This window comes from Microtus ochrogaster, linkage group LG4, assembly GCF_000317375.1.
Source record: "Microtus ochrogaster isolate Prairie Vole_2 linkage group LG4, MicOch1.0, whole genome shotgun sequence".
Classification (NCBI taxonomy): Eukaryota; Metazoa; Chordata; class Mammalia; order Rodentia; family Cricetidae; genus Microtus; species Microtus ochrogaster.
In genome coordinates, this window is record NC_022030.1 from 40,314,333 (window position 1) to 40,325,998 (window position 11,666).

Consider the following 11,666-nt stretch of genomic DNA (forward strand, 5'->3'; position numbering starts at 1 on the left):
ACAATCCTCCTCTGTACTGTGTGTAAGGGTGCACAGTCCCCTGCAATTCTCCTCCATGCTGTGTGGTAAGGGTGCACAGTTCCCTACAATTCTTCTCTGTAATGTGTGTAAGTGGTAAACAGTTTGGTAATTTTATTAACTCATGGAAAACATTTGTTAGCATTAAAGACTTTTATAGTTATAGTTACTCGTGACCTTTATCTTCAGTAACTTGCTGAACACTGTGATATATTTATGAAGAACACCAAATCTTCAATATATTCCCTAGATAATTTTTATCTGTACATAACATTGAGGGTGAATCATTATTAAAATGAGACTTTGAATAGTAATAATTCTGAAATAGTTTTAGCACTGTAGCACTGCAAGTGTTCTTTGAATGCTGTGGTTTATACATTTTTTAAAGGGACAGGGGAACTTACTTAGAGCAATGTTTGTCTAATTGAGGATTGTCAATATTTATCTGCAGAACACGGGTGAAAGTTTGCAAATTCAACAGTTACAATAAACTACTTACTAAGGGTTTTATGTTGTACTTAATCTCCACAACAAGCTGGCAAGTAGATGCTATTGTGGCTCTTTTAAAAGGAGAGATGAGATGATAGAGAGAGAGGTTAAACAACTTGCCCAGATCACATCTAGAACTTTGTAGGGCTGGGGTTTGTACCAGAAAATTGCCTTTAGAATATATAATCTACCCAATTCTCCATTTTCTATACCATGTGGCCTAAACCAACTGAAAAACTCAAAAAGTAACTAAATTATAAGCAATTTTATGATTTAGTTAATATTAAATATACTTTTTCTTAAAAAGTCAATCAACTCCATTGTGCCCAGAAATTCACATAAATAGTTAATATTTTTTTCTGCAAAAGTATGTTTTATGAAGCAGTAAGTCTTACCTATGTTTGTTAATTTTTGTGTGCCCAAATTTAAATCCATAGGTTTTAGAATCCTAGTATAAAGAGATCAAATTCTTCTGTCTCTTGCTCACTAGTCAGATCACTTGCACCAAGTGACGTGACCTCAGGTAATCTTGGCTTTCTAGTATTTATAGTTGAAGAAAAATGGGGCATGCTTCACAGAGTTAGGTTGCCCCACAGATGTAGAACTGTTTTATTTAGCACCCACGGTGTCCAAAGTTAATAAGAACTGTGATGTGGATGTTCTCATCACGCTCTGTCTAGACTTGGTCAGCCTGGATCATGACAAAAATCTCAAAGCAGAGAACGAGGTTTCCTTTCCAGCCAGTGTTGTATCCTCTTGTAGTGAACAAACTTCTCATCTTCCACTTCCAGGGACTTCAGACAGCTCATTTTTGTCACAATTACTTCTAATAATTGTCTGTCGTCTTAGTTGCACCCTGCTAATTCAAAGAATAATATTATTTTGAAAGAATTTAACTGAAATTTTGACTCTAATGAGTTCTTCAAGTCAGAAAAAACTCCTATCGTAATGACTGTATTGTAGAAAACCTTTTATAAGCAATGCAAAGACAATTCAACCCTCTAATTCTGGGCGTGAAAGTGTGATGAAGGTGGGGGCATACCTAATGACTTAGAAATGCCTGCACACTGGTGCCTCAGAGTGAAAAAGAAACCATACAAATGTATCTTGATAATTTAGTAATAGCCTATGCTTCTGTTATTAATAGTACTGCCTTGGTCGAGATGACAGGGTGGAGAAAATTATATACATTGTCAGTTGGTTTACTGAATGGAGTTCTCAGTATTTTGATTGTTTTCTTCACAAATGGTAGTAAGATTCAAGATACTCTGCTATCTGGTGAATTTTTTAATGGAGAAAGTGAAAGAACTTTTAGAACTTTGAACTTTTCTCTGAATTGCAGAATGTGTCAATTTTAAAAGTGTCTAAGGGGTAAAAAGCGTATCTCAGCAGTTAAAGACGTATACTGCACTTACGAAAGACTACAGGTCAATTGCCAGCACCTACATACGGCAACTCATAACCAACTCTAACTCTAACTCTAGGAGATCTGTTGTCCCCTTCTAACATCTATGGACAGCTGCACTTATGTGTACATATCCATGCACATATCATAATTAAAAATGAAATTAATCTTTAAAATTAAAGGCATTTAGTCTATCTGACTGCTATAACAAAATATTACAAATCAAGTGATTTATGTATAATGGAAATTTAATGGTACTCAAGGCTGGCAAACAAATTTAGTCCCACTGACCTGCTTCCTAATCCTAACCATAGTCACCATGATTGCACTCAGAGAAGAGAAGGGATCTCTCTGGGGTCTCTTTTATAGAGGTGCTTAGTTTCCCAAAGTCTCTTTCTTTATCACCTAATCATCACTGAGGCCATCTTAGTACCATAACTTTCAGAGTTTAGAGTTTCAACATATGAATTAGGAAGAACCAAAAATATTCACACAATTGCTGATTTTAATGTGTCGCTCATTGCTAATTGTACGTGTGTGTGTGTGTGTGTGTGTGTGTGTGTGTGTGTGTGTGTGTGTGTGTATGTATCTCTTTTTCCACTGCATGTATTTGTAGCACAAATATACTTGCTGGCAAAAATCTTATACAATTGGACAAACTAAATAAACATAAAAGGTCCTATAAGAAATATAAAATCTATTTCCATTTGTATGTTAGTTGAAAGAATTGTCATATATGTAAAAGAACCAAAATCACTCTCCTTTCCATGACTCAGTTTCCAAGGATGAACCTCTCAGTCTGTAACTATGCCTCGAAATTACCCTCTCCTTGGTAATCCTTCAGCTTCATTCAGTAGACAAATAAGTCATTTAGGTATGTAGGATCCAGAGAAATGAAAGACAGAGGGAACTGAGTATGGTAGGATCTGAAATAATTGGAGGTCAGGTATCCTTAGCAAGGCATTGATGTGGGAGTGTCATATATCAATCTGTTGATTTCATTGGTTAAGCAATAAAGAAACTGCTTGGCTGGCCCTCATAGGTTAAAACATAGGTGGGAGGAGTAAACAGAACAGAATGCTGGGAGGAAGAGAACAGAGACGCCATGCTCCCCTCTCCCGGGTAGGCCTGATAGCTCTGCTCTCTGAGGCACACGCGATGAAGCTCCAACCCAGGATGGACGTAGGCTAGAATCTTCCCGGTAAGACCGGTGCTACATAGATGATTAGAAATGGGCTAAATTAAAATGTGAGAATTAGCCTAGAAGAGGCTAGATAGAAATGGGCCAAGCAGTGTTTAAATGAACACAATTTGTGTGTTGTTATTTCGGGGCATGAGCTAGCCAGGCAGCCGGAGTTCTGGGGACGCAGCCCTACCCCTCCTATTACTACAAGGCGTAACTGTTGTTCAGATACAACAAATAACCCTTACCTATGTGGAACTAAAAAAGCAAATGGAAATGGGTAAAACTTAGGAACTATGAACTCACAGCTCTCATTTCCAGCTTGCATATCATGGCAATGGTTCCTACCGTGGGCTCCATTTGTGTACAGTCCAAATCCATTTCCTGTATTGGCACCAGAATGATACTTCCAGGAGTGCAGTAAAATTTGGACAGCCATCCCCTTTAAAAGATGACTTTCTGATCACAGCGGTGTAGACTGTAAAATACAGAAATCAAAATTCACATGAAGTCCATGACACATGCATGCGTTTCTTGGATCTCTTCTTACTGTTAGTCTCACTGCTCACCAATGCCCTCCCTGTATGTCATTCTTCAGACATACAGAATGGCATGCCTTTGGCCAAGTGCACATGTTAATTAGTCTTAATTATTTGTTTACTTTGTCACACTCTTTCTCTCCAAGCCTTAGCCTGTTTGGGGACCTCTCTCAGTTCTCTCTCCTCATGTCTACTTGCCAGACTCATCCTCAGGATGTAGCTTCTCTTCAGAGCCCTATATGTTCTTTCCCATATGCGTCAGTTACTATTTATTTCTCCCACTTTAGGAATTCACCTTCTCATCTTTTATTGTACGGACCTTATTTGATTCTTTTTACACCTCCCCGTATCTAGCACAGTATGCAGAACACAGTGAGTGCTGCGTGTACATGCAGACCTATGCATCAGTATACTGACAAAATGCTTCCTGTGTGCTGATCTGTGGGGAGGAATAAAGAAAAGGATGTTTTTTTAATGAACATTTAAAAGGACAGAATTATTTGGAAGGCTGAGAAAATATGTCGTCTCCAAGGCAATAAGCTTATTTAATTCTGATCCTGTAAGACCCAAAAGAACCGCTTGTTCTCGGATTTGCCTTATTTTTGGAATATCCTACCTTATGTCCTAAAACAGTACTATTTAGGAAAGAGGGCAAAAATCCCATAAATACTATTTGTGAGTTGATCTCAGAAAGCATGAGTAAATGCCGTGTCACCTAGCTGTTGACTGATTGGACCATATCAGACGGTATCTCCACCAGTTGTATTTGATGGGCATTTCAGTGGATGCTGGCTCCTGGAGCTGGGTGAAGCAATCTTCTCTTTACACTACACCAGGTCTATAGTTCATAATGTTTTGACCTATATGATTTATGTGTCTGTTTTCCACAGCTTTGTTTTGATATCAGAAACCATTAATCCTTCAGAGCCGTGCAGGTGTAATGCTAACTGCCAACAGCAATGATTTGTAATTGGAATGAGAATGTGCTTCAGTCCTTTTATTGTAATTCTGATATGCTTTTGAATGACCATATTTTACAGCTGAAAAAAATCGAATATACAATTCATTTACATTCCTCAGTAAAACAACATGTTCACTCTTACCTAATCTAGGCCCGAGTTTTCTTTCCTTGGTATGTAAGGTGTAACAACACTTATCTACCTGCTTGCTGAAATATAACAATAAACAAGTTATTATTTGTGTTGATCAACACTCATAAATTTATATATATATATATATATTAATATTTTTGTATGATTAAAAATTAACAAGCTTTCTTTCCCACCACCCCACCTCATGAGAGCAATCAGCAATAAATTTTATTTTTAATTTCCCTGCATGGTTTTAAGAAGATAACATATTAAAGGCTAATTTGTAGGTCATTATAAACTATGTCCTCTCATTTTTGAGTTCCTATGATGACAACTAATGTCATAGAAGCCTTTTATTTAAAATTGGACTCTCATGGACCCCTAGGGTATCCTTTATTCTGTGCATAATGAGTAAAAATAATACAATTCTTTATCCTTGAGAGATCTATGCAAATGACTTTGGTGCCATCAACCCTTGAGTGAAAGCTTTTTAGTTATGGATAGCTGTGCTTGTCTGGAGTGACTGTGTAGGAGGAAGATGACACGAAGCAAAAAATACAGAGAAGAAAATGATGAGGGGTCTGTTGGTCAGTTCAAGTCTATGTTCGCATATCTATTAAAACACCTGCACGCCTCACTAATGAAAATGTTTGCAAAAGGATATCAGGTTCCTGAGAAAAGCAGGCATACATTTAACTCATTTTCAAATTATTCATTCTTCTTTAGAGGAACTATGGGGCAAAAGCCCAAAACTTATCTGCAGTTTGCCACCTTCCCACAGCAAATTTTTATTATTTTTTTAAATTTTTAAATGTATTCCAGGATTCTGCCCTCACTTTGAGAAATGAAGTATTCCAGTTTACAACACAATGAACATCAGATGCCAAGTGACTCTCTTTATGGAACTTGATTTATTTTTTAGGGAATGATGTACCTGGAAGAAAGACGGCTTGTTCATCGGGATCTGGCAGCACGTAACGTCTTAGTAAAATCCCCAAATCATGTGAAAATCACAGACTTTGGACTAGCCCGACTTTTGGAAGGAGACGAAAAGGAATACAATGCTGATGGTGGCAAGGTAGGTGTAGTGAAAGAAAGATAACTCTGTATCTCTAATAACGACAACTATGTGATAATCCCTAAGACTTAGGATATGTACCTTTAACACAGGGCTGTAAAGACTGTCCCATTGATCCTGAGACTACAGAACTATTACAGGATGACAGCTTATGTACTGAGAAGCTTAGGTACTAGTAACAATCAGAATTCATTTGAAAATCAGCCATTCTCACTTCTAATCTCCTTAGAACCAAAAATCATACCTTGCAATTACCAAGTAAAGTTACTTTGATTTCACTTATTCCATAGTGAATTATTTACCTACATTGCTTATTCCTTGCCTGTACAACAAAATACACACTAAGCTACTAAAATTGAAGGTGAACCCAGTTCCATCTTTAGCTACCTTTTGCAACCCTCTGTCTGACAACTGTGTTTCTGGATGCCACCCTCATCATATAGTTTTTCCCATATCTTAGTTGTGAGTCTGTCTTTAACTGATTACTCCTCAGTCTTGGCTAATTAATTAGGGAAATTAGTATGTGACCTGAGGAAATCTACGTCAGAGCAGGTCAATGATACAAACAACATGAAATCTTAATCTCTAGTGACCCATGAAGCTATGAAAAAGAAATGTTATTTGCATATATGAGGCTGTTAATTATTTACCTTATTTTTCTATGATAAATAAATATTTGCAATAATAGGCTTCTAAGTACTTAGCTTTCGTTCACCCAAGGCCTTTACACAATTGTCTATATTCAAATCCTACTACTAAAAAGTAAAAGAACACAATTTTATAAAATATGAAAATTTCGGTTTTGAGAAATTATCTGACCTTTCCCTGATCTTATCAGCCTATTTTGTCTGTTTACTACCAAACTACAGTGGCTTAAAATCACAGCTCTAAAATTCTCGACAAGATTTCTCAGAAATAGCAGTCTATAAATCATATGACTTCGCCTGTCTTAGGAACATACAACTTTAAGGATTGTCCAAAGCAAGATTCATTATAGCTTTAAATGCCTGGTCACCATTAAGTCTTTATCAAGCCACCTATGATTTAAACTTACTTCTATAACACAGCATCCATAGTCCATAAAACCTGCTAACTCCTTGCCCACAGGGAAATTACTTTCAATGTGTCTTCTGTTCCTTTTCACTGAATCCCATGATTCTGTCATAGAGTTACCTTGGTGTCACCTTGGTGAGCAGCCAACCTCATGATTTCAAATGCCTATTTAGTTTTAAGCTTTCAACTGCAAAGTAGAAATGTTTATCTTTATTCCATAGAATCTAATTATATCCCAAGCTACATAATGCTGCCCTTTGAGTTGGAACACATTCTGCTGACCCGTCATGCACAGGGTATGAGGGCTGAGTTGTTTTCCTTGTAGTGATGAAGGATTTGTGCTGATCCTCTTGCATTCTTTTTTATTCCTAGCTCCTATTTTGAAAACGCACGTATTTTCAATTCTGGCTAGCCCAGGCAAAGGAGATCATTTGTGACTGGGGAACAAAGCAAAACTAACTATGAAATTCATGATTTTAGACAATCAATGACCAGAAAAGGAAGTGGGGGCAACTGAAGAAAAAGTCCATTACATCTGTGGTCAAAAACATCTGAGGGAGAGATGGGATCACTGAAAAGGGAGGAATCTCATTTCTGAGAAAATTTAATATAGAGACATTTGTACATTTAATGATATTGTCAGTCATCATAGTAGCTCATAATTTAGATAGTAGACATTAAGAAATATATAAAGCTGTTCAGATGTTTAATTTTCTTTTCATTGTTTATGAAGCTTTAAAATATATCCTTTGGTTAATTTACTTCATAGATTTTATCAATTTCAATCTATTTGTTCCCTATCTTGAAAAACAACTGGTTTATAGCTATATTCACACACCATCAAAAAATATAATTGAGGTCAGTCCAGAAACTAACATTTAGAAAATATAAAAATGATTTCTTGTGTTGTTTTTATTAATTCACTTTTTTATTTTTCTATAGATGCCAATTAAATGGATGGCTCTGGAATGTATACATTATAGGAAATTCACCCATCAAAGTGATGTTTGGAGCTATGGTAAATAAATCTTTATAATTTTGGTCTTCTAAAGAAAAATATGTTTACATACAAGCATACATATTTATATACAAAATATATAAAGTCATATTTTGGCTTTATTGGAAGCACTTACAAATAAACTTGACTCCCTAAAGTAATTAACTCTTTGGTATATACTTTAAAAACCTAAATACTCCAAATCACAACTTTATCTTTTTGTGATTTTTTTCTGTTTTTCTAAATGTAAGTTTTCTCTTATAAACTCTGGTTTAATACAATTTATCTGGTTAATCTACTTCTTCTTATACAAACACAAACACTGGGGAATGTTAGAAATGATTTCTTAGAATCTCATGGCCTTAATTTTCAACAACTCTTTGGTCATATAACTCTGAAAGTTATCAGTGTTAAAGGGTAAAGCAAAACAAAGCCATAGTTTTGTTTGTCTGTCTGTCTTTTGGCTTAAGGGACACATGTTACATGGTAGAAAGCATAGTGGTTACTGTGGCAACCATGAGTGGCTAATAAACACAATAATGTGATTGTGCAGGTTGTGAAGAGAGAGAGCACTGCCGACTGTAGGTTTAATTTCCACTTACAAACTATTTTGGAATGACAATAAGGTTAAATGAATGGTAGGAAAGAGAGAGGCTAAATTGTGATTAGAACACTTTTTCATTTGTTGAACTCAGTTGTTGAGGTGAGCTAGTTAGCAATTTGTTGTTATAAACATAAAGTTGTATGTTTATCCACATACAACTTAGTTAGAAAGGATCAATGCTTTGTCTGAATTTAAGTATACCACATAAACTAGTATTAATTGGTAATAAAAATGCAATGCCTCTAAGTCTGTAAGACGACTCCCAGAATAAAGGAGCTTACTGGCAAGGCTTATGGCCTGAGTTCCATCCCCAGAACCCACACGGTGGAAGAAGAACAGCAAGTATTTCAAGTTGTCCTTGGGTTTCCATTCATATCCTGTGGCATGTGCAGATGCCCACAATTACACAACACACACACACACACACACACACACACACACACACACACACACATGCATGCACACACGCACACACACACTAAAGAAATTTATGTAAAAGAAGAAAAAAGGAAAACAATAAAAGCCCTGGTGTGATGGTTAGTGTTAATTTTCAACTTGATAGTGTCTGGAATCATCTGGGAGATTTGCTGTAGGCATCATTCTCACTGTAGGATACCACCTTGAACACATAAATTGAGACAGAAAGGCCTATACACTGTGGGTGGAATCACTCTCTAGTTAAGAGATCCTACGCTATATAAAGTGGACAAAGTGAGCTGAGTTAATATCCATGCAATCACACCTCCTTGTTTCCTGATTGCGCATGTGAGCTGACAACTGCTTCAGGTTCCTGCTGTGTTGACATTTTCACACTGTAAATTATTCTCTGAACTGTGGGTCAAAATAACTCCTCTCCATAAGTTTCTTCAGTCAGACTATTTTATGAGAGAAGCAGGAAACAAAACAAAGACAGTAATTGGTACCAAGAAATGGGACTTTTGTTGTAATAAAACACGACCTCATAGGTTTTAGGCCTTTGGAACTGCTTTTGTTCATTCGTTTGTTTTGTTTTGTTTTTTGTTTTTTGTGGGAGGAGTGTGGAAGAGTTTGGATGTCTGGGCTAGAAAGGTTCTTGAAGGCGCCAAGAAGAGATTGATGGGCCATTCTGGAGGAGTCTGGAGGACAGCAATGATGAGAAAACGAGATGATTGAAGCCTGCAGCAAGGCTGTTGTGGAAGGGGGCAGCGAATGGGAGAGAAGCCCTTCATGTGTCTTTATTCTGCCTGTTTTCAGAGAAACTGAGTGAAGTGGAATTGAGAGATGATGGACTTCTGTAGTTGGCAGAGGAAATTTTAGGACAGGGGAACATTCAGGCTGCTACTGTGATTGTCACTGATCTGGGTACCACCAACAAAGACACTTGCATCAGCACAATGGAAGGGGTGTGTTGAGAGTGAATCCCCAATCACCAGAGATTCCAACCTGAGAGGGTCCAAATTTTCTTCAAGGAAGAAAGCCCAAATTGGAGGGTTTCCCTGTTTCTCGAGAACACTTTCCTAAGGAAGTTTCCCTAGGGTCAGCACATAGAGGTGAATGAAACTGTTCCAGTAGGCCCAAGTTCTACCTTTAACTGGTGACAGAGCTTGGGAGTGTCACCTACATGGTATGATTTAAAGGCATGAAGGAGACAAAATTGAGGAGATCATGGAGAACAGCCAAGGCCCAGATATGTACGGCAGAGTGAGAGTCCCAGGGAGGCCATTGTGTGAAGCCATGAAGGAGAAACCACAACCGCTCTGGAGACTGGCTTATCTAAGATCCCAAGACCATGGGACATGCACGAGTGTGGGGTGCAGACATGGAACGGAACCAGCTCAGGAAATAATTTGTGTTTGCTGAAGTCAGGAGAATTGAAACTATGAGGGGCAGTGCTATCCAAGCCTTTGAAACTCAGTTGATGACATTATCAGATCCAGATGCCACACATGGAGCTTCAGGATTCGGTGTTTGCCCAGTTTCTTCCATTCTGGATAGAACAGATTAACTCTGTGTCAGTATGCGCCATTATTATATGTTGGAAGTTTACAACTTCTTTTTTTCTTTAAATAAGAGCTCACAATCTCACAGTTAAGAAACTTCGGACTTTTAGAGTTTTGGAATTGTTAAAGACTATTGGGACTTTATGGTTGAAATGAATAAATTTTATTTTATAAAATCGTCAGGAGGCTATAGGGACAAAGAGTGAAAAGTTACAGCTTAAAATTGATTGTGTTCAGATTTCGAATTGATAAAGAGTGGAGTTGAGATGGTTTGTGTCAACTTAACAGAACATAGAATTGCTTGGGAGGTGAACCTCTGGGCGTGTCTATGGGAATTATATTATTTGAAGTACAACGACTGACCCAACCATTCCCTAGGCAAGGTCTCTGCACTGTATGAAGTGGAGAGTACAATCTGAGCACCACTGCACATCCATCCATCCATCCATCCATCCATCCATCCATCCATCCATCCCTGTCTGTCTCCAGATTGTGGATGTGGTGTAGCTTCTCTGCTTCCAGCTCCTGCTGCCTCAACTTTCCCACCATAATGGAAGGTACCTTAAACTGTGAGGTGAAATAAATACCCTTCCCCTTATGTTGCTTGAATAAAAACATATTATCATACAACGTTGCAATTCACAGACCCAGATTAGGTAACAAGGGCTCAAGGAGGGGGGACATAGATCTCCATGGGAAGAAGAAATAAAGGAGGTCCTCTTGGTGGACTGGGAGCTGATGAGCATGGGAACCTGAGAGCTCGGCTTGGGGAATGGGCGAAGGAGGCGAAAGCTGAGAGAGATGATAGGAAAGGTGGTCTTTACAGTCTGTAGATTGGGTAGACGTCTGATACAAGAGAAACTCCCGGGAATCTACAAGGATGGCCCCAGCTAAGACTCCTGGCAGCAATTGATGCATAGCCTGAACTAGCCATCCCCTGTAGTCGAATTGGTGGCTACTCGGGTTGTCATCAGACATCCTTCATTCAGTGACTGATGGAGGCAGATTCAAAGATACATGGTCAAACATTGGGCTGAGCTTGGGTACGCCTGCTGAGGAGAGGGAGGAAGAATTGTAGGAAGCAGATGGGCCAGGGACATCGCAGAAAACCCAGAGAAACCGCCAAGGCTCATGGGATCTCATAGAGTGTGAACCAACAACCAGGGAACCTGCATGGGACCGACCTTGGCTCTCTCTCTCTCTTTCTCTCTCTCTCTCTCTCTCATATAT

The 11,666-nt window shown here is 38.2% G+C and overlaps 1 protein-coding gene across 4 annotated transcripts in view; it reads left to right on the forward strand.

The window, feature by feature from the left end:
* Erbb4 (erb-b2 receptor tyrosine kinase 4) overlaps positions 1-11,666 on the forward strand; it is a 1,055,173-nt gene that overhangs the window by 992,746 nt on the left and 50,761 nt on the right. For all 4 annotated transcript variants that reach the window (XM_026786414.1, XM_026786416.1, XM_026786413.1 and 1 more), the window contains exons 21-22: positions 5,648-5,803; positions 7,799-7,874. In XM_026786414.1, coding sequence (XP_026642215.1) covers positions 5,648-5,803; positions 7,799-7,874 — 232 coding nt within the window. The remainder of the gene's footprint in view (positions 1-5,647; positions 5,804-7,798; positions 7,875-11,666) is intronic.